A 24,024-nucleotide genomic window follows, 5' to 3' on the forward strand; every position below is an offset into this window, starting at 1 on the left:
GAGAGCTCGTACACAAACGTGGGGCAGCGCCTGTGTCCCAATAAAGTTCCATTTATCAAAACAGCCAGTGGGCCAGATCTGACCCCGGGACCATGGTTTGCCAAGCCCTGGCCTCGGGGAATGGGTGGTGCCCACAAATCACCCAGATGGTCCCCGGGAGCCATCTACAAAGGGAGCACTCCCGAGAAGCAAGCTTCAACACCCCTCCCATTCTAGGGACCAGAACCGAGTCACAAAGCAAGAGGCCGGAAGCAGGGTGCAGGCCAGTTCTTCCAGATGCCCGGCCCACGTTCCTACGCCTCATGAGGCACAGCAGGTACCAGATGAGGAAGAGAGGCAATGAGGTTACCAGGGGTTGAGAATGATGAGGGCAATGGATGTACAAATGTGCTTTACACAATTGATGTATGTTTGCATGTATGTATGTATGATAAGAGTCGTATGAGCCCCTAATAAAATGATTTTAAAATAAAGTTTACAGGCGTTTAGGGGTGATTGGGAGGAGGGAAGCACTGAAATGCTCCGGGAAGGCCTTCATCACACAGCCCCAGAAACCCCTGGTGGCCCAGACTGACCCTCCCTGTATGACAAGGGCAGAAACCAGTCAGGAAAAAGCACAGCATACGCAGTGGCCTTTGAGGTCAATGAGACCAACGCTTACCCACTCAGCTGAAACCAATTTAACAAGCAATTATGGGCCCTGCCTCTAAAGCATAGCACAGCAAGGTCAGGTATGTAAGAGTCAGGCTACCGGGGTTAAGTCAGCTCCCAAGTGGGAGCCTAGCGACTCTGGGCCTGCTGCGACTCCCTTTGGGGTCGGTGGAAGGAGTCCCTGTCTGACGATGCTATTTGCTGCCGTCGACTTGGCACCTGACTCACAGAGCGACCCCGTGCACAACAGGAGAAGCTGCTGGGCCCGTGCCGTCCCCACCATCGGCTGTTGGGTCCGAAGGTTGTGATCCACAGCGCTTTCATCGGCTGCCTTTCAGAAGTTCACCAGGCTCTCTTCCCTGGTTTAATCTAGTCTAGAACTACCACGGATATCAGTTCAGAGTCTCTGCGCAGCCCGCACGCCTCCTTGCACAGGCCGGGGTTGGCAGAGCATGCGTGCCAGAGTGGCCAGGAATCAAACTGGCCTCCCACACGGAAGGTGAGACTTCTACCACCAAACCTCCAAGACCTCAGCCTTAGCTCAGGGTTGTGATAAATGTGAACTCGTGACAGGAATTCCTGCCCCTCCGGAGGGTTAGCAGCTGCGATCACCAGCGCTTTGTAAACTCGAATGTCTTTTCAGAGGAGAGCTTCTGTAAGTCATTTCTGCAAGGGCGGTGGTCTTAGAGGACTGATAACCCCTTTGAGCTCTCAGTGCGGCTTTGACACCGTGGCTGCCAAAGGGGGCGCTGCTAAGGTGATGTCCAAGTTCTCACGTCCTCCGCGGGACCCCTTCATTCACTTCTTCATCGACATTCTGCCACACAGTGCAAGTCTAGCCCTCTTTCACACCTACCCACCCGAAATCACCCCAGACCTCAGAGATGATGCCAGGGTGCCACACCTGAACAGTAGCACTCACCTCCCAGGGTCCACACTCAGCTCCAACTGAGGGCCCCTTTGGGGCCAGAGGAAGGAGTATCTGGCAGGGGTACCATGCAGGTAGCTGGGACTCCCAAGTTCTGGGTGGGCATTCCCTATCCCACATCTCCTCTCTTTATCTGGACTCCCTTGCTCCTCCTCCCCATTCTGCTCCAAAGGCCTCTGCCCCCCCCCCCAACCTGATGACTTTTTTTTTTTTTAAGAAGTCATTTAAAAAAAAAGTCATTTTATCGGGGGCTCTTACAGCTCTTATAACAATCCATACATCAATTGTATCAAGGACATTTCCCCATATGTTGCCATCATTTCTGCTTGAGCCCTTGGTATCAGCTCCTCTTTTTACCTCCTTCCCCCATCCTCCCACCATCGTGACCCCTTGATAAATTATAAATTATTTTCATATCTTATATCACCTGCTATCTCCCTTCACCCACTTTTCTATTATTCAGGGGAATGTTATACGTTAATCATTGTGATCAGTTCCCCCTTTTTTCCCTTCCCCCTCCCCCTTTCCCAAACCCTCATGGTATCGCTACTCCCATTATTGGTCCTGAGGGGTTTATCTGTCCTGGATTCTGTGTGTCGAGAGCTCTTATCTGTACCAGTGTGCATGCTCCAGTCTAGGCGGATTTTTAAGGTACAGCTGGGGTCATGATAGTGGAGATGGTGTGAGCTTTGCTGCTAGATGGCTGCTTGTTTAACTTCAAGCCTTTAAGACCCAAATCTTTCAATAGCCAGACACCATCAGCTTTCTTCACCACATTTACTTATGGACCCATTTTGACTTCAGTGACTGTGTCAGGAAGGTGAGCATCAGAGGATGCCCATCGTTTTCTGATGAGGGAGAGGAACCAGCGAGGAGAGCTAACCCTCCCTCTCTGACCAACTGCTGGGGACATGGAACAGAGCCTGGGCTGGCTTCCCCAGCCTTCCTTCCCGGAGAGCAAAAGGTCACACTGGGACTCATCGCCCTCGCTGGGCATCTGCCAGCAAAGAGCAGGCTCCCTTCCAACTGACTTCCCCTTCCAAGCTCACTTCTAACACTAGGGGCTGAGAGGGTGAGGACCAGGACAAAGATGGTGAGGGAGCCCTGGGCAAGGGTCACTGTCTCCACCCCGGGGAGGGCAGGGCTCAGGCCTCCCCAGGGCCTTTAGATGGCCTAGGACTTCAGTCTTAGCACCTTCAATCCATGGGGCTGTGGAAACACTCGTCAATAGCTTGTCTTTGTTTAATGCTGAGGAGATCAATGTCCTCTAGGGCTTCTCAAACCAGGAGGGTAGGGAAGTTTCAGGTGGAGCACCAAGCTAGGAAAAGGCAAAGTTGGGACAACCCAACTCCCCTCCTCTACTAGGGAGTCCATTTCCTGGGCTACCCAAGGAACGACTGATATGGCTATCACAGGACAACCCAGCTTTGACCCGGCGGGCAATGCGGGGGTGGGGGCGGGGGCGCAGGGCTGGGTGCTACCCTTTACCTGGCTCACTGGCTGAGTGACCAGAGGCAAGTTACTTCACGTCTCTGAGCCTGGGTTTCCTGGACCTGAAAGTCACAATGACCCAAACTCGCTGCCAACACGTCCAGTCTGAGTCACAGCGACCCCATAGGGCAGGCCAGGGCTGCCCCTGTGGGTTATCCAAGATTATAACTCTTTATGGGAGTAGGAAGCCTCGTCTTTCCCCCTTAGAGCGACTGGTGGTTTCAAATCACTGACCTTGTGGGTTAGCAGTCCCAATGCATAGTCAAGGGCTCCTACAATAATCATGAATAGTACCCTACAAAGCCTCGCTACTCAAAGTGTCTTCTCTTGGATTTGTCTCTTGGGGAGCTTGTGAGGACATTCAGGTCCCTCAGACTTACTAAACAAAAATCCTGACCCCAGGTGATTCCACGCCCCCTTATCTTGCCGAGGTCCGGATCCAGAGCACGCACCACCTGGTCAGTACATAGCTCACAGACACACTAGCATCTGAAAGGGCCTAGGAAACAGACCAGGCATGCTGCAGACACAGACCCCCCCCCCCCAAAGTGAGTCTCTTGCCCGGGGGGCATACAGCTACCAGTGGAAGCGTCAGGATTTGAACCCAAGACTTCCGATGCCTAATTCAGGGTTCTTCTGCCCACCACACACTCCCTTCCTGGAAGGCCTACCTACGCAAGACACTCAGTGGCAGCGGGTTTGGCTTACTGGGTATTTAAGACACAGAGCCACATTAGGTGCCCTTGAGAGGTAAAACCCACCTGCTAGTTTATAATAAAAATGGGGGTGAGGGAGGGGCCTGTACACACCCACTCATTCCCTTGGGAAGGCCCCTGTCAGGTCTCAGAGCACACATTCCTCCACCGGAGTCTTCACCTGGGCCTGCCTGCCGCTCCTCTGCTCCAGGAAGTAGAGAAACCCAAGGCTTCTTTCTGCCAGCTGCTGACTGGGGTGAAGTTTTTAAAGCAAAATGAAGCCTTAAAACACACCTTATAAATTTACATGCCCTTTCACCTATTAACACCTCCCTGAAGCAGCACCCGCTGCGCTGGCTGCCCAGGCAGAGAAACCCAGCAGGGCATTAAGCTTCCAGGCATCCTTCCGGGCTTCCCATCTCAACAGGGTACCTCCATCTATGCGTACACCCCAGCAAGTTCACTTCCCAGTGTGCATGTGGACCATCGGGTCCACTGGCCTGGCTTCCCCAGGCCCTCCAGCAGCATGAGACTGGGAGGCGGCAGGAGTCCTTGGGTGGCACCAACAGTTAACACGCTCAGCTGCTAACCAAGAAGTTTCAGTCCACTGAAAGGTGTCTCAGAGAAAAGGGCTGGCGGGCAACCTTCAACGCCTCACCATAGAAAGCCCGAGGAAGCACGGTTCTACTTGGACCCACCTAAAGCCAACCTCACTGCCTTCGAGTCGATGCCGACACATAGCCCCCTCTAGGACAGGGTGGGGCTGCCCCTATCAGTTTCTGAGACAAACTCTTTAGGGTATAGAAAGCCTCATTTTTCTCCAGAGGAGCCAGCAGGTGGTTTTAAACTGCTGACCTTGCAGTTAGCAGCCCAACTCATAACCACTGCTCCCTCTGACCCACGTGGTGAGGATGAAATGAAACAGATGCTACGTATCCACACCAGAGCAAATGGCCTGGCATCATCACTCCTTCAGCACCTGGGTACAGGAATGGTCCTCCCCTGTGGTCTTTCAAAGTCCAATGCCCAAGCACTAATTCTGTTGGGTTTCACAAGTGTCCAGAGGGGAGTAACTGAGAAGAAAGGGCTTTCAGAATACAGACCAGGAAGTTGTGATTTCTACAAGCCAAGGGCACCATGGTTACATGTTGGGCTCATAACCGCAAGGTCAGCAGTTCAAAACTAGCTGCTCCATGGAAGAAAGATGGTGGGGGCGGGGGGTGGTTTCTACTCCCATAAAGAGTTAGACAGACTCGGAAGCCCACAGGGGCAGTTCTACACTGTCTCATAAGGTCATGATGAGTTGGCATCGATTCATTGGCAGTTTTATAAACCAAACCAGATCCTGTACCATACGGTCAACTCTGCCACACGGTGACCCCTGGGATTTCGAGGTCAAACTGCTCCACAAGGCTCCCTTGGCTATAGTCTTCGTAAAACCACCAGACTTGTCTTCTGCGATGCCTCTGGGTGGGTATGAACAGCCAACCTTTGGATTATCAGTCAAGGGAAAACTCTTTGTGTCACCCAGGGACCCACAACAAACTTGACAGGAGATTCAAGTGCATACAAGAAGGCCGACACAAATCCACTAAAGCAAAGATTCCCAGCCAATTTGTTTACAAATCACGGGCCAGACAGGGGGTGGGGGTGGTCAAGGGCTTGTTAACTTACATATTAGGACTTCAGTTGTCTAGTATCAGGTGGCCTGAGACTCTGCATTCCCAAGGAGTTCCTGGGGAAGTCAGGGGTCCAGAGACCACATCCCACGCCCTGCCCACCAAAAAATAACATTTTATTAGGTGGTGTAGTGGGTACACATTGGACTGTGACCCAACAGTTCAAAACTACCAGCAGCTCTTCAGGAATCAAAACAGGGCTTTCTATTCCTGAAAACCACTCACAGTCTCAGAACCCCGCAGGGGGGCGCTCTGAGTCAGCACTGACTTGATGGCATGAGCTTGTTTGGTTGTGAATCCAGGCACCATACTAATCAGCCATGTCTCGCAGTGTTCTACAATTGTTGCCAACATCAGTTTTCAAAACATTTTCTTCCTTCTCGAACTCCTCCATATCAGCTCTCCTTTACCCCCCCCCACCTCCCCCACTGTAGCCCCCCCAGGAACCCGTATTCTAGTTCTTATTTCAATAGATTCACCTATCCTAGGTTTCATATATGGAAAAACAGAAAAACATACAACAGAGTCAAAAAGGTTACCACCAACGACAATACAACAGAGATAAATCTGAATATGAAAAAAAGCAAAAATATTAACAACCAGATTAAGCCCAAAGTGTGTCAGAAGGGAGATCAAGGGTCAAGATTTTAACTGTTCAAGTCAGATTTATCATTTTAATCTGCTATTGCCATCTCCCCAATACTCTGTCAGAGACCACATTTTTGAGTAGTAAGTTGTGTGGAATTCCCTAAATAGCAAGAAACCAATCCCAGGGAAACGAGTCCTGGTGGCGCAGAAGCATGCCTCCAGAAGTGGGGGCTTCCAACAGATCAGCTGCTCAGGGGGAGAATGATGTGCAGTAAAGAAACCCCATGGGGCAGTGCTACGCTTTCCTACAGGATCACTAAAAGAATCTACCCCAAAGCAACAGGCTTGTCATCTGGTTTAATCCCAGGAATGTGTATTTTGACATATAAACAACTTTCCAGGAGCTAACAGACTTCCTTGAAGGAGAGCACTCCACACAGACTGACCATTTCTGAAACAGGGGTAGGCCTGGTTCAAACGGGCTTGCGTTCCAAGTCGCGCATGAAGGAGGCAGGTGACCAGACTCCTTCACTAGCACAAAAGCAGCAGCACACCTCAGTCAGCGTTCTTGGCAGCGGCGGGCGCGCAGTACCGGAAACAAAGCGCCCAGGGCAGTTCAACTCCGTTGCCTGAACAAATCTGCAGCTAGCTTCTCTCAGAGCCGAGCTCACCCTTCAAGCCCTTCTTAGATCCGTTTCACCTCCTCGACTCGATATATTAAATTTGGTGCTGTTTCTGTTGACAGTTGTAATGCTCATGATAAAACCGATTTACTTGCCAGATATGGATTATTCAGAAGTAGATTAATGTGACTGTCAGGGAAGGAAGCATCTTGTATGTTTGTACGGGAGTGGGGGACTCAAACAACATGAGTGGGCGGGGCCGGAGGGGATCGATAAAAGTCCGAGGTTCCCATTTATAGAACCAGCGCTGACATTTTGGGTTTTCTCCGATCTTTAGTAGGGACACACGAAATCCTCACTAGCGCCTGCAGGGAGCTCCTTGGAGCGGATTGTGTGAGGTAATCTGATCTCCAGATGCTTTAAAGGGGATGGGGGCGGGGGGGCGGGGCCTGCACGCACATGCCTGTCACCAGACACAGGCCAGTCTTCCACCCTGGCTTAGGATAACATGTATGCTTATTCCAATCGCTGCCATGACCCCCTTGACGGAACTGGGCTTAGGCTCAAACTAGAGTCATGAAGTGCAAGTGTTCAGAAACTGCTGCGTGTACGCTACCTGCCCCGAAAAGCAGGGATGCCACGCGGGCTCCGGGCAGAAGCGCCAGCGCTGACTGTCACCTGTGCGCAGCACAGATATGTAATCCACTGGGGCGGCAGCCGGCTGCTTCTCCGGCTCTACACGCAGTCGGTGGCCACGTACAGTGACGCTCCCGTGATACGTATACCGCGAGTTCACCCACTGGGGAAGACAGGAGGCCAGAGCAAACTTCGAGACCAGCTCAGGTTGCTCCCCCACTTCTTCCTGGAGGGAGGAAGTGAAGTTTCCGCAGTGCCACTTTCTTACTTAGGCCAAAGCCTCAGCGGACAGCGGCTGTAACCGAAAATGTTATCCCTCCGCGTCTGAGCTTTGCAGAATTTGGGCAAGTCTCCATCCCAGAAAGGGAAACTGAGGCTCAAAGAGGTTAAACTAATCGGACCAGAGTGGAGTCCGTGCTGTAACTAGCTTCCTGGGAGGAATAACTAACATGTAAGACACTACCAGGTGAAGGGCCTGTCTGAACCTACACCCCCCCTGTAGGGTCCACTCCCTCCTCTCTGGTCCCACTGCTCCACACAGACCTCACCCCAGGTGGCTGGACAAACAGAAGCTCTAGCGAGTCCTCTGACACTAAGCAAATGTAACAACACGTCACCATTTTGCTAAAAATCCGGATACCTGTATAGAACCTAAGTTAGCAAGTACATGCCTTGAACAAACTCTAGATGATTCGTCTGGGAATAAAACATCCGCAAGCCTTATCTTCTCCCTGTCCCCACCTCCAGGGACTGGTTCCTGGGAATGTTGAGCACCGTATTCAGGAAAGCAAAACAGAAGCCTCAAATTCGTAAGGGGGCCCCAGGGAATCCTCTGAGTGCCAGGCAAGAACTTCCCAGGAAAGGACTCAGGGCGCATCTGCAACAGTTTGAGGCTCACACGCGCGCACAGCTTGCAGGCCGGACCCGGGGCGGGCTCCCTAAGTCCATTTGGACCGCACTTAACTAAGCCTGCCCGGTGTCGCACGCGGTGCTACGCGTTCCAGGAGGTTCGCGATCTCCTCCTGGCGACGGAAGGTTGGGGTGTCGTCTTTTGCACGGGCTCCCGCGCTTCCAGGTCCCGACCCCCGTGCAGAGGCGTGGCGCTCCCGCGCGGCCACACGTGCGGACACCCTCGCCTCCCTCGCACGCCCTCCTGGCAGGGAGCACCGGCTGGAAGCCCAGGATCCGGCCGGGCGCGGAGAAGCCGGGGAGCCCGAGGCGCCGCGCGGAGGCCGGGCGCGCGTCCAGCCCGGATACTCACCGGGACCGCTGCAGCTGCTCCCAGGCGCCGGTGCCGCCCGCCGGGCCCGGCTGCTCCAGCGCGCAGTAGTTCTGCGAGGCCGGCCTGGAGAAGGCGATGGGCAGGATTCCCTGAGTGAACGAGTTGAGGCGGCCCCGGCTGCCGCTCCCCGGCCCGGGGGTCCCGGAGCCCCAGAAGGCGGCCGCCGGCACCTGCACGCTCGTGAAGGCGTCGTCCTCCTCCAGCTCCTCCGGCCGGGCGCCCCCCGGGCCGTCCGAGAGCGGCGGCGGCTCCCCGGGCGCCCGGACCGCGCCCAGGGGGCTGGCGAAGCCCCGCGCCCCCGCGGGGCCGGGCGCGGACAAGGGTCCGCACGGGGGCAGGGGCGGCGGCGGCGACGGCTGCGGGGCGCAGGGGCCCGAGCCCGGCAGCGCGGGGCAGCCGCCGCGGTCCCCGGCGAACCAGCCGAGGCGGGTCCTGGCGCCGCCGCCGCCGCCCGCCTTCCCCGCGCCGCTGTCCTCGCCGCCGCCGCCCTCCTCGTCCTGCGGCGGCGGCGGCCGTCCGTCCAGCGAGATGTTGGTGAGGAACGAGAGGGCAGCCTGGCGCCGCCGCGGGTCCATGCGCGACTTCCTGGGGGGCTCGGGCGGCGGGGCCGGCGGCGAGGCGGCCGCAGGCTGGGGCTGCGGCGGGGGCCGCGGCTGCAATCCGCGGCCGCCGCTGCCCGCGGCGTCGGTGCCGCCGCCGCCGTTGCTGCTGCTGCTGCTGCAGGCGGCCGAGCCGGCGGTAGCGGCCGCGGTGGCTGCAGCCGCCGCCATTGTGTCCGTGTGCGGCGAGAGGTCCGCGGTGCCCCGGCAGCGAGCGGCGCCCGAGTGCTAAGCGGCGGGCGCGAGCCGCGGCGACCCGGGCTGGGCAGGGCGCGGAGCGCGGGCGGCGTGCGCGGCGGCCCAGCCCCCCCGCGGGCGGGCCATGCTCGCCCCTCGCGCGCTCGGCCGGGGGGCGCTGCCGCCGGGGCCCACGCGCGCGCCTGCCAGCTGGCCGGCCGTCTGCCTGTCCGTCCGCCCGCCCGCCCGCCCGCCGGCCGCTCGGTGGCTCGGCCCCGGGCCCTCCGCGCCCCCGCGGTCTGTGGCGCCCGGGCGCCCGTATTTATAGGTGCGCGCGCCCCGCGCTCGCGCTCCGGAGCGCTCTTTGCAATCACACGGTATCACGTGTGGGGCATGAAACCTGGGAGGAAAACAAAGCCGCAGGCGGCGGCCGCGGAAGCCGGCGCGGGGAGGCAACGGGGCGGCGGAGGAGGAAGAGGCGGAGGGAGGGAAAAGCCGGGCAGGGGGCCGGGCGGGCGGGGGACTGAGGGCAGAGATGGGAGCGCCCGGGGAGCTCTGCCACCAGGTGCGGGAGGCGAGCACGTTTTTCCGGCCAGGGATTAGGGGTGTGGGCAGAACCACGTGAATCACGGAGTGGGGTGTGTTCTCGGCAGAGTTTGGGGTCTACAGGGCGGTCAGGGGATGGGGGTGATGCGCAACTGGACCGGCAAGTTCATTAACTGAGCCTCCAAGATATAAAAGATCCTTAGTCGTCACAGCAGTTGGTCCACAGCCTCTTCAAATACAGCCTGACATCAAAGCTACCGCCACCCTTCCAGGTTGGGTCCCATTCATTCTAAGGCTGAAGGGGCAGCCCTGGGTGCCTCAGAACGGAGCCCAGCAGCAGGGCGCCCTGGCGATTTTCCACATCAATGGTGTTACATTTTCCACATCCTTCCTCCTGGTCTTGTTACCTTTGGAGGATTGTGATTTCTGTGTGTCCACTCCCCAATAGACAGGTGCCATCAACCCCCAAAACTGCAACTCTGTTCAACTCTCTATTCAATTGCTTTATAACCAAAGGCCAACACTGCTGTCTAGTAAATTCCGATTTATAGTGATCCTACAGACAAAGGTAAAACTGCCCTTGCGCATTCTGAGATTGTAACTCTTTACGGAGGCTGGTGGTTTCAAACTGCTGACCTTGTGGTTAGCAGCCCAACAAGTAACCTGTAACAAGTAACAAGTCTGCCTTTGCAAACATTCCATCTCTCTTACTGATATTGAGTTACTGTTTCTGATGCGTAATGACCCCGTGGGACAGGCAGGAACAAGCAGGATGAGTTTCTGAAGCTGTACATGTTTACTGGAGCAGAAAGCCTCATCTTTCTCCTGTGGAGCAGTTAGTGGCTTTGAACTGCTGGCCTTACAGTTAGTACCAAGTGCTTAATCCACTACACATCCAGGGTTCCTCACCCGATCGGGTCATAAAGACCAGATACTTCCTGCCACTGGTACCATAGATATCCTTTGGCACCTACCATACCTTCTGTAAAGATGGGTTACTGTCTAACTTGCAGGGGTCCTCAAACTTTTAAAATAGGGGGCCACTTCACTGTCCCTCAGACCTGTTAGAGGGCCGGGATATAGTTGTTGTTGTTTTTTTAAAACCTATGAACAAATTCCTATGCACATTGCACATATCTTATTTTGAAGTGAAAAAAAAACGGGGCAAAAACACTCGGCGGGCTGGATAAATGTCCTTGGTGGGCCGCATGTGGTCCACCTTAGTTTGAGGACGCCTGGAAGGAATCAATGACCCTTCCAGAACCGCCACACCGGATCAGGGAGGGATCGCACTGTACCCTATCCCCCACCTCTCCTCAGCTCCACACTAACCACTGCCTGCCCTGTCTGGAACAAGGACATCAAAACACAGGTGCGGGGGTTTTAGGGGATGCATTTTGGAGACTCTACCAGAGGCCGGTGGGGAACCCACTGCCACACTTGAATTAAGCCCTGTGACACTTAGGAAACCTCCCAGCACTTTTCAAAGGGAGAAGAAATGTGTATTAGATCAGTGGATTACTTTAATTAAAGGTTTAAATTTAGCCCTGGAGCTAATGGGTAACTCTACATGGAAATTCCACTCCATTTCAAGTTCGGGAAAGTCAATCAAGTAATGGAGAGCAAACACGCCCTGTGCTGAGAGGTACAGCCAACCAAAGGGAGAGATAGGCTGGGTTTCCTGTTACATTTGCACAGCACAGGCATGGCCTAAGAGTTGAATAATTGGTGCTTGTATTTTATGTGATTGTTTAGGCTTTTTGAAAAGTGGCATCTAATGTCTGCAGCAGTGTCATGGTGACAGTAGTAAAACTAAGCTGCTAACAGTTTCGAGCCCACCAGCTGCTCGAGGGGAGAGAGATGTGCGATCCATTTACTTAAAGATTACAGAAAACAAAACTCACTGTCACGGAGTCGATGCCAACTCGGGGTAGAACTGGCCCTGTGAGTTTCCAAGACAAAAAACTCTTTAAGGGAGCAGAAAGCCCTGTCTTTCCAAGGAGCGGCTGGTGGTTTTGAACAGCCGACCTTACAGTTAGCAGCCTGATATGTAACGGCTAGGTCACCAGCCTTGGAAACCCAACTGGGGAAGCGGGGGCAATTCTATACTATCCATAGGGTTTCTAGAAGTTGGTATGGATTATTCATGGACAATACGTTTGGTTTGGTTCTGGTTTGGAGCTGCTAAGTGAAAGTTTTACCAGCTCTGTGAAATTCCATCAGCATTTTAATTACTTTGTTTAACTAATTACCATGAAACTTCTAAGGCCTGTATTACAATTGCTTTCATTTCCATGACCAGTGGCCCTGAAAGGTTGTACTGTGAGGGAGTGCTAAATGAAAAGGCTTCAAGGCCCTCTGTGTATTTTCAAGAAATCAAACCAAAAACATTTGAACTTACTTTCCTGTTACAAAAGTGACACAGGTTAATTGTCAAAGTTTCGAACAGTTAGCTGAACAATGAGAAGAGAGTGAGTCTCCCTGGAATCCCACCAAGCCTGGAGACAGCTGTTTTCTGCTCTGCGCGTACTCTGAAACAAACGTCTCATCCTGCTGAGCATTTTGTGAGCATCTTTCCATTCAGAATATTCTTCGATAGCAGTGGTTCTCAACCTGTGGGTCTTGTGTGACCCCTTTGGGGGTCGAACGACCCTTTCACAGGGGTCACCCAATTCATAACAGTAGCAAAATCAGAGTTATGAAATAGCAACGGAAATCATTTTATGGGGGGGGGTCACCACAACATGAGGAACTGTATTAAAGGGTCACAGCATTAGGAAGGTTGAGAACCACTGTTCTATAGCATTCTTTTAATGACCGCATGGTATTCAATTCCATGGAGATACTCCACTCTCACACTTAGTACAGACTGTTTTCATCTTACTGTTGTAAATCCAGTGGGAATGGCATCCTTTGCTGTTCTAAATCTTGGCAACCATCCATTATTATCTCAGGTTAGCTAGGGCAAAAAGCATATCGTGTTTAAGACTCTCTGTCCAAAAAGATTTCCCACAAATACATTCTTCCCTAGCCTGGTCTGAAATCTCCTGCATCCTCACATTCCTGCCTGCAATTTTTTCCTCCATCAATATCCTATTGCGGGGGCATCGAGTCGGTTCTGACCGATAGTGACCCTATGCACAACGAAAGAGACCCGGTACAGTCCTTCACCATCCTCGAAATGATTCCCAGGCCTGACTCCATTCTGAGCAAGCAGCTCCTCCTCAGTCACATTTCAAGTGCCCTAAGACCCACGGGCCCATCCTTCACTGCTATCTCAGAAAATGTCCTGCTTCCGGTCTTCAGGCCGGCAGCCTCTGACAGTGTTCCAAAGCTACGCAGAGTTTGCAGTGGTTCCTTCCCCAAAGTGGGGGCTGAGTCCTTCTTCCTCGTCTGTTCTTAGTCTAGAAGCTCCTCACGTTGACTGACCCGGCTGGCATTCGAGATATCAGTGGCATACCTTCCCGTATCACAGCAGCACACACACCACCACGGTATGACAAACTGACAGACAGTGGCAGCAATATCCTTTTAGTGGCCATAACATCTGCAAAAAATGTTCAAGTATTTATCACAGGATGAAACAACAACCAAAAATTCAAGATCTATATAACATCCAAAATACTCCTGCAATCACTTCCTGGGAATCATGAGATCCAATTGATTATTCCCTACTATAGCAACCACAGAATCCCTCATGGCACTGTGTGTTAGGAGTTGGACTGCTAACCACAAAGTTGGAGTCTCAAACCCACCAGCTGCTACTAGGGAGAAAAACGAGGCTGTCTGTCCCCATATCGATTTCTAGTCTCAGAAACCCTAAGTGGGGTTACTATGAATCTGAACTGAGTCCGTGGGAGTGCATTTTGGTAGGCCACCACGGTATGGCAAACGAACAGGTTAGTGGTGTGCCGGAAGCTGTAACACTGCTATTTCACATACAGGTGGGGTCACCCGTGGAGGACAGTTTTAATGAAGCTTCCAGACTAAGATTAGGAAGACAAGACAGACCATCCACTGGAGAGGGGGTGGGGTGGGGGGAGTCAGTGAAGACCTCAGTAGTGGCAGCAGAACATCGTCTGACACGGTGCCAGAAGATGAGGCCCTCAGGTTGGGAGGCATTGAAAAGGGGACGAGGGGCGAGCTGCCTCCTCCCAGTGGAGTCACCTTTCATGGCCTGACTGGCACAAAGCCTTCAGCAGCTTGGATCTCTACTGTGGCACAACTCACAACGAGAAGGCACTGCAACCACCTACTCATACCAATGTGGACGACCGACTACGAATCTAGAAAGGTTGAAATTGTCAAGTATGAAATAGAACGCTTGAAGATCGTTATCCTGGGCATTATGGAGCTGAGATAGATGGGTCAGGGACACTTTGAACGAGACCCGCATATGGTCTCCTATGTTGGGAATTGCAATTTGAATAAGGACATTTACATTCACTGTTTCAAGCACTGTCTCTGTCCTAAAGTACAGTGCTGTCTGTGATAGGGTAATATCCACACACAGGTCTACCAGGAAGACCAGTTAATATGACTGTTACTCACATTGATGCACCAACTACAAATACCAAAGATGAAGAAATCGAAGATTGTACCAACGTCTGTCTGACATGGATCGAACATGCAGTCAAGATGCATTGATTATTAGTCATTGGAACAAAGAGGGATTGGTAGTTGTAATGTAGCCTTGGTAATAGAACCATGCCAAAGATCACATAATAGACTTTTACCAGACCAACGAGTTATTCATTATAAATACATTTTCCCCAACAATAAATAGCAACTATTCATACACACGGACCTTACCAGTTGGAACCCACAGGACTCACATAGCCTTCATCTATGAAGAGATGACAGAGGTGTGCAAGATCATCAATTAGAATGAGGCCGCTTTATGGAGTGGGAGAGACCACCGCCCAGACTCACCTAACCACGGGCTCTTAAACTAAAATCATGCCCAAGTTCAAGCAACGAAGAAGAAAGCAAAAAGCCAAAGCAAGAAGATTTTTCAAGAAAAGAGAAGCCTCTCGATTGCTCTCCAAGCCAGTTACACCCTCGCCTCCACCACCCCCACCATCACCAGAAAAAGTGGTTCTTCTACCAACAGTTAAACCTGATAGCAGACACTGGCTCAGATCAACCTGTAACTTCAAATTTCCCAATATTAAAGATGCAGTAAAACTTTGGGGAAAAAAAAAGAATGAGGCCAGAGGCATACTAAAACAAACCACCAATTTTTGATCGGCAAGTTCAAGTTGAAGCTGAGGAGAAGTAAAATAAATCCGTAAGAGCCAGAGTACAACCTCAAATATATCTCACCTGAATTTAGAGAGTGTGGTAGTTATATGATCTGGTGTCAATTTGAGGATTAAGAGTGAAGGGGTGGAGTCTGACCTGTCAATCAGATGATAGCCAATGAGGCCTCTGTATGGACAAGGCTTTCTCCTGAGGATTCTGGGAACTCGCGTATTTACTCCTTGGAGGTGGGATTTTCTCTCTCTCTCTCTCTCTCTCTCTCTCTCTCTCTCTCTCTCTCTCTCTCTCTCTCTCTTTCTTTCTTTCTCTCTCTTCCCTTCTCTCTCGCTCATCCCTTGGAGACTCTACTGACAAGGCTCACTCCCTGGGAGACGTTTCTGAGGAGAAGCCACATGAAGCTACCCTAAAGCCGTCAGAGTTTCAGAGCTGAAGGAACCATGTGGAGACCCCTGCCAGTGCTGAGATGCTTACCTCTCCACTGGATCCACAAGAATTCCCACCCACTGGCCGTTGATCTTCCTGCATTCAGTGTCATTGCATATGTTGTGTGAGTCTGAAGAAGACTTTATAGATTGGTATCAGACACATGGGCTAATATCAGACTTATGGACTTGATCTGGACTGGGTTGGAATGTCTTCTCAATATTCAATTGCTCTTGTATATAAGCCTCTTGGTTATACACATATGAGTATCTGTGAATTTGTTTCTCTAGTCAACCTGGACTAACACAGAGACCATCTCCAAAGAATAGATTTAACACATTAATGATCAAAGGCCAAATTGTAGGATCCCACTAAAGATATCACACATGAAGGAAGCAATAGGTCCTTTAAAAAAAACAGGGAAGAAAGAAAAGACCAACATTGAAGGAGGGGGGAGACATCAGACAGTGTAATATATGACAATATAATAATTGCTGAATGATGAAGTGTTCATGAGGTAGAGGGGAGTGGGGAGGGAGGGGGGAAATGAGCAGCAGATATTAAGAGCTCAAGTAGAAGAGAATGATGATGGCAACAAATGTACATATGTGCTTGACACAATGGACGTATGTATGGATTGTGATAAGAATTGTACAAGACCCCAATAAAATGATTTTAAAAACAAACAAACAAAAACACGACATTGACAGTCATTTCACATTAAAAAGTTCAGCCAATAACAACAACAAAGACCAACATGGATGTCAGAAGAGACTCTGAAACTTGCTTGTGAGTGTAGAAACTAAAGCCACCGGAATAAATGGTGACTATAAAAGAGCTGAATAGACTTCAAAGGGCAGCTTGAGAGGACAAAGTATTATAATGAAATGTAGAAAGACATGGAGTTAGAAAACTGAACGGTGGGGGAAGCATATTCAGCCTTTTCAAGCTGCAAAAACTGGTGGTGGAGGTGGGGGCTTCAAGCCTTGAGTGGAAAGGCTGAAGGATTCTGTAGGCAAATATTGAATGGTGCAGAAAGCATCACAAGATAGTGCAAGGGTGTGAGAAGAAGCAGGTGACTGCAATCCAAGGGTATAGACTGGCAGTCATTGGACTTTGGTTCTGGCCTCTTGCCTAGATGGTGCCCAATGAATGGTGGCCTGGGACTACCATTTACTTACTGTTTTAATGTCTTCCTTGCTTTATTATCACACATATTTATCTGATAGGTATGGTTCTCCCATTGTGAATGAATATTATTGAACATTTTACCCTTTCACCAGACCCCATTGTTTGTGTAAATAATGTTCAGTTACTTTAAGAGTTTAATCTGCACAAGTCAACATTTTATGTATTGTGGTTCATAACCAGCCTATGTTTGTATAATGTGCTTTTCTCAGCAGTATTTTACATTCTATATCACTGGCTAAATTAATGACACTACAGTAGAATTATCTTATACCCCTGGAGGATGATTGACAATGTTCTTTCATATTAAATGACAATGATGTCTCTGAGATAAACCAGAGACATATATAAACATTTAGATACATGAATAGGTTTGGCGCTTCCACTTAATTATACCCCAGTCTACTAATTACATGACCCTGCTTGATACTCACCCTCATGAAGAGATCACTGAAGATATGGTGGTCTAGCAAAGTGTGATGAAGACACTAGATGGTGGCCAGCATCAGTCTTTCTTCAGTTTTCCCATGTGAGTCTGGGTAGACTAGAGAAACAAATTCACAAACACTTATATGTGTATAAGAAAGAGCTTTATCGGCCATCTAGCTCAGAAGCAAATAAGCCCACATGGAAGAAGCACACCGGCCAGTGCGATCACGAGGTGCCCAAGGGACCAGGTATAAGGCATCATGCAAAAAAAATAGATATAAGTGTGTGTATGTATGTGTATATATGTGTATATGTATATATGTATGTGTATATATGTATATATATCATATTAAATGAAGGGGGAAGTGCAGAGTGGAGACCCAAGGCCCAAGTGTCGGCCAATGGAGATCCCCTCATAGAGGGGTTTAGGAGAGGAGATGGGTTAATTAGGGTGTGAGGTAGTATCGATGAAGAACACAGCTTTCCCCCAGATCCTGGATGCTTCCTCCCCCCAACTACCATGATCCGAATTCTACCTTGCAGGGCTGGGTAGGACAGAGGCTGTACACTGGTACATATAAGGGTTGGAGGTACAGGGAATCCAGGGTGGATGATACCTTCAGGACCAAGGGTGTGAGGGACGATGCTGTGAGAGTGGAGGGTGAGTGGGTTGGAAAGGGGGAACTGATTACAAGGATCCACATGTGACCTCTTCCCTGGGAGAGGGACAGCAGAGAAGGGGGGAAGGGAGACTCCGGATAGGGCAAGATATGACAAAATAACGATGTATAAATTACCAAGGGCATATGAGGGAGGGGGGAATGGGGAGGGAGGGTGGGGGGGAAAGAGGACCTGATGCAAGGGGCTTAAGTGGAGAGCAAATGCTTTGAGAATGATTGGGGCAGGGAATGTATGGATGTGTTTTATACAATTGATGTATGTATATGTATGGATTGTGGTAAGAGTTGTTTGAGTCCCTAATAAAATGTAAAAGAAGAAAAGAGAAAAAAATGATTAGGGCAAAGACTGTACAGATGTGCTTTATACAATTGATGTATGTATATGTATGAACTGTGAAAAGAATTGTATCAGCCCCAATAAATTGTTAAAATAAAAAAAAATTTTTAAAAAAAGAAAGAGCTTTATATACAAGAGAAGTCGAATATTGAGGAAACATCCCAGCCCAGTCCAGATCAAGTCCATAAGTCCGATATTAGCCCAGGTGTCTGATACCAATCTATAAAGTCCTCTTCAGACTCATGAAACACATGCAATGATACCAAATGCAGGAAGAGCACAGACCAGTAGGTGGAAGGTCTTGTGGATCTCGCGGCAGAGTAAGCATCTCAGTGCTGGCAGGGGTCTCTACGTGGCTCCTCCAGCTCCCAGGGCTCTGGTTGTAGTAGGGTAGCTTCATGTAGCTTCTCATCAGAAATAGCTCGCAGGGAGTGAGCATGTGTCCCACCTCCAGTGAGCTGTTTATCTCCTTATCGCCTCCAAATGAGGTAATAAAGTTATGACCTGATTCACAGGCTAGACTCCACCCCTGCACTCTTAATCCTCTCAAATTAACAACAGATTAAGCAACTACCATACTTCCTTATTCATTCAGCTTTTGCTTGAGTAAGAAAAGATTTCAAATTAGTTGTTGAAGAGGCATCTTTGATTTTTAACATATTAAACAATACAACGAATGGGAAAATATGGTCATTGCTGAGGATTTCATTGTACTTGACCCATAGTTAATCTCCAGGATAGCAGTAATCAGAACATTAAGTAGCAGACTGCATTGGGAAAGTCTTGGGCAGAAGACCTCTTTAATGTGTTAAAAAAAACAAAGATGTCACTGTGTTTTCAGTAGCCTCATATGCATGCAAACACTGGACAATGAATAAAGAAGGCAGAAGAAAACTTGACGGCTTTGATTTATGGTGCCGGTGAAGGATATTAAACATACTCTGGACTTTCAAAACAATCAACACATTTGTGTTGGAAGAAGTAGAGCTAGAAGGCACTTGGGGAGTAAGGATGGTGCGATCATTTTACGTCATTTGGACATGTCATTAAGAAGGACCCATCCCTGACATAGTTGGTAAAGTAAAGGGTCAGCAAACAAGGGGAAGTCCCTGGGCATTATGGACATGGGAGGCCACAGTGAGCTCCACCTGGCGATGACTGTGAGGTGGTGCAGGGCCTGGTCATATGTAGGTCTGCCATGAGTCAGGACCAGCTCAATGGCACCCATTAACAGCTGCCACATGATGGCTACAAATCCTTCTGACCGACAGTCCTTGGCATTGTCGATTTTTAACATCGGAGCCACAGAAAAAATAAAATAATTTTCTCAAGTTATGTAAGTTAATAGCTCTTAGGAACCTTGTTAAGTATTGACTCGCTATTGAAAAGGTTGGCAGTCCAAACCTGTCAGTCACTCCCTAGGTGAAAGTTAAGACAGTTTGCTTCTGTAAGCATTGCAAGACAACAATGTCCATATTTTTCCCATTCATCATGTTGTTTGATATGTTAAAAATCAAAGATGCCTCTTTGACCACTAAGGTATCTATGACCGGGCCACAATGTTTTCAATCTTTTCTTAAGCAAAAGTGGAATGAATAAGGAATGTGGTTGCTACATAATCTGTTGTTCCACTCTGTCCTCTAGGGTGGCTATGAGTGTCACACATATGGGGTTCAAATGCCAGCTCACAAGCTGGTGACCTTTTGGTTACAAACTTGATGTGTCTTGGTCGCCTCCTCTGTACAGGAGAGAAAGCCATCAACATTTTACCCTGCAGAGTAGTGAAGATTAGCAGCAACATAAATTATGTAACTAGCAGAGTATCTGACATTTGGCGGCTGGCTATTATTAGAAAAACTTGCAAATTATAGAAGGTGCGTATAACCAAAGCTGGGAGCTGTTCGGTTGTTGTAGTTTTTTTTTCAGCATAATTTTCTGCCAGGCAGGAAGGACCATGAGAAACTCCAGCTGTCAGCTCCGGTGAGATCAGATTATTTTATCGCGTGTTCACGGAATCACAGGCTGCTGCCTATGGCTGGAGCACCCACTAGACTGGAGACCTCAGAGCTGCACCCAGCACCCGTGAGAAACAGGCTGTTCTCCTGAACCAAATGTAGTTTAGCTCCCCGGAGGCTGGTCATGGCAAAGGAATGCCCACTCTTCTCCCTGAAATTTGGGGACTTTTGATGGTTTCTATTGGCAGGCAGGAAAGGGCAAAGGGAGGTCATTGTTTCCCTCCTTTGCAAGTGGACTCAATCCTCTCCATTGCCATGGACTGATCTCGGGTACCATAAAGGAGAACGGTTCCACAGTGCTTTCTTGGCTGTGACACATACATAGCCAGGCTTTTCTTCCGTGGTGCTGCTAGCAACTTTCAGGTTAACACTCCGTCACAAATTACTTGCACCACCAAGGCCCAAACACTGATACTTTAATTTCCCTAGGACTTCTGAGATCAGGTACAATATCTAAATATGTAATACTGGATACAATATCTAAATACATAATACTTGATCGAGAAGTATTAGATGAAGAAATAAATATAATGATTAGCATATCAGCATATATGGCATTTAGAAAATGTGACTTGCAGCCCTCATCCCCAAATTTACTAAATACCAAGCCCATGCCAGTTTTTGGTTGAGGTACCCTCCAATGAGACTCTCGTCCAGTTGCTCTAGAATGACTCCAACTCCTGGCAACCCCATTTGTATCTGAGGAAGCCTGGGTCCTTCTTAGGACTTCCAGGGAGTGTGGTCTTTAAAAAAGCAGATGGCCAGGCCTCTTTTCCAAGTCACCCCATCCAGTGGATTTGAACCACCCACCTTTTGGTCAACAGCCAAGCACATAACCACTTGCCCCAGGTAGGGGCTCTATCAAGGAGGTAAGCAATGATGATGTAATATTAGAAACACTGTCAACACAATCTATCCTCTAAATAAGACAAAGGAAGAGAAGCACATGATCATTGCAATTGCCACAGAAAAGCCATCTGACAAAATCCAACACCCATTCCTGATAAAAGTCCTCAGCAATGAAGGAATTGAGGGGAAATCCCTCAACACAAAAAGGGTGCATGTGCAAAGCCAGTGCCAACATCCCCTCAATGGCGAGGAACTGGAAGCATTCCCCTTGTGAATGGGAACCAGACAAGGGTGCCCTTTATCACCACACCTTTTCAATAGTGTGCTGGGTTTTGCTTGTTTCTTTCTTTGCTTGTTTTGTTTTTCTGCCTTTTGTTTGTTTGGTTTTGGGTTTTTAGTTGCTGTTGTTGATCTTGTGGGTTTGTGCTTTTTGTCGTAATAGGACCGCCAAAGTCAACCAGAGTCTTTCGTAATCGTGAACAAGCAGATAGCCTCTGGACTCCCACTTAACTCTCGCCTAAGTCCAAAAACAGTTAGTCCTGATACCATGGCCCTGCTTGATACTCACCTTCATGAAGAGGTCACCGAAGACAAGTGCACTGAAGATAACAAGTGGTGAAGAAAGCACATGGTGCCTGACTATCAATTGGAATCCTGTCGGGAGTCTTCAAGGTTTGTATTCAAACAAGCAGCCATCTAAGTGAGGACTCAACTAAGTCCACGTGGAAGAAGCACATCTGCCTTTGCGCCCAAAGATGACAAAAATCCAAATATGATGAAAGAAAAAGTATCAGAACTTAAATTGTAAACCCCCAATTCGTGGAAGTCCATGGAAGACAGTGGGAGCCCGAACCCATCTGCTGAGTAACTAGTCAGATTAAGCCTCTAGCAGATCCCCTCTAGCCACAGGCAAGGGTCTGCAACAGCTCTACTATCAGACAGGGATTATTGCAAACTTTATCATGGTGGATCAAACTAGGGTATAATACGATAGTTGGTCAGTTGATTTCCCTCTTGACCGAAGCTAAATTTGCTCTAGGCTCAAGTATTTCTGGCTTGCTCCATGACAGAAATTTCTTCTCTGGCTTTTTAATTACTGGTAGTGGTCTTTTCTTTCATATATATACAGCAAGAAGGAATATAACAGCTAATTAGTCTACACAGCAGTACAGAGGGCTCAGTTCAACTCATTTTCATGGAACAGTTAATATACTGGAAGTCCTTCAACTCACGTTGGCTTTCATATAGCAAACCTTCTTAAATATACAAATGAAATACAAAAATCTAATGTGATTAATTAGGTAAAACAAATAAAAGCCATAATAGCAAGGGGGAGGAAATATTAAAGAACTAGAGGAAAGTTGTGAGGTTCATCAGTGCCATACTGCATCCTGGATTTAGCATCCCTCCCATATGGCCCTCTGTGAGGGATTGTGCAATGATTTTTCAGGCGGGTTTTGGGTCTCCACTAAGTTCACACCCCTTGACATCAATTTGGTTGCTTGCTTTTGAGCTTGTTTTAGGTTGCTTGTGTTTGAACTTCTTCTTTTTTTATATTTCTTTTTTTAAAACATTTTATTAGGGACTTATACAACTCTTATCACAATCCGTACATATACATACATCAATTGTATGAAGCACGTCTGTACATTCTTTGCCCTAATCACTTTCAAAGTATTTGCTCTCCACTTAAGCCCTTTGCATCAAGTTCTCTTTTTTCCCTCTCCCTCTCCACTTCCCCCTCCCTCATGAGCCCTTGATAATTTATAAATTATTATTTTGTCATATCTTGCCCTGTCCGGCATCTCCCTTCACCCTCTTTTCTGTTGTCCGCCCCCCAGGGAGGAGGTCACATGCAGATCCTTGTAATCGGTTCCCTCTTTTCAACCCACTCTCCCTCTACCCTCCCAGTATTGCCCCTCATGCCCCTGGTCCTGAAGGTATCATCCGCCCTGAATTCCCTGTGCCTCCAACTCCTCGCCAGAGCTTAAAGGCAAGACTGGTGTGGAAGTTACATAATCTCCTGTCAACTTGTAAAGGGGTGGAGTCTAGTCTGTCAATCAGGTTGCAGCTTGATGATTTCATTTGGAAATGGGAAGGAGATAAATAGCTCCCTGAAGGTGGAACACACCGACCCTCTGCTTTGTATTCCTGATGACAAGACATGTGGAGCTACGCTAGAGCCCTGGAGCTGGAGGAGCCACATGGAGACCCACGCTAGTGCTGAGATGCTTCCACCACCACTAGATCCACAAGACTTTCTACCCACTGGCCTGTGATCTTCCTGCATCCAGCACCACTGCATGTGTTTCATGAGTCTGAAGAGGAATTTATAGATTGGTACAGCCATATGGGCTAATATCGGATTTATGGGCTTGATCTGGACTGGGCTGGGATGTTTTCTTAATATTCAATTACTGATATATATAAAGCTCTTTCTTATTCATGTATGAGTGTCTCCCTGGATTTGTTTCTGTAGTCAACCCAGACAAACAAAATTGGTAAATCAGAGGCATTAAAAATGGCACACAAAAAAGAAGTAAAATTCTCTATTTGCAGATGAGATGATTCTATAATTTAAAAATCCCAATAAATGGGCAAGACAATTATTGGAACTCATGGAAAGATTCCACAGAGTGTCAGGATACAAGGTCAACATTCAAAAATCAGTTGAATTCCTTTACATTACCAAATAGAGCTCTGAAAAGGAAATCAGGAAAGCAATACCACTTATACTAGCCCCCCAAAAGATGAAGGGAATTTACAATCGAACTTACTACCCTCAAGTCGACCCTGACCCAGAGCTATACAAAAGGACAGTGTAGAACTGCCCCCAGTGGGTTTCCGAGGCTGTAATTCTTTACGGGAATAGAAATCCTTTCCAGGAATAGAAATCCTTTCCAGAGCACCTGGTGGTTTCAAACTAACAACCTTGCCATTAGCAGC

At 49.1% G+C, this 24,024-nt stretch overlaps 1 protein-coding gene across 2 annotated transcripts in view; it reads right to left on the bottom strand.

Moving 5' to 3' along the window:
* The window catches only part of CABLES1 (Cdk5 and Abl enzyme substrate 1), a 96,650-nt gene extending 87,247 nt beyond the window's left edge, over window positions 1-9,403 (bottom strand). Inside the window, exon 1 of one of the 2 annotated variants that reach the window (XM_075533157.1) lies at window positions 8,553-9,403. In XM_075533157.1, the coding sequence (XP_075389272.1) occupies window positions 8,553-9,343 (791 nt within the window). In that variant the 5' untranslated portion in view covers window positions 9,344-9,403. The remainder of the gene's footprint in view (window positions 1-8,552) is intronic. The other variant, XM_075533156.1, reaches the window with a different exon arrangement.
* Between the last annotated feature and the right edge of the window lie 14,621 nt (window positions 9,404-24,024).

The sequence above is a fragment of the Tenrec ecaudatus genome, chromosome 15 (genome assembly GCF_050624435.1).
Source record: "Tenrec ecaudatus isolate mTenEca1 chromosome 15, mTenEca1.hap1, whole genome shotgun sequence".
Lineage (NCBI taxonomy): Eukaryota > Metazoa > Chordata > Mammalia > Afrosoricida > Tenrecidae > Tenrec > Tenrec ecaudatus.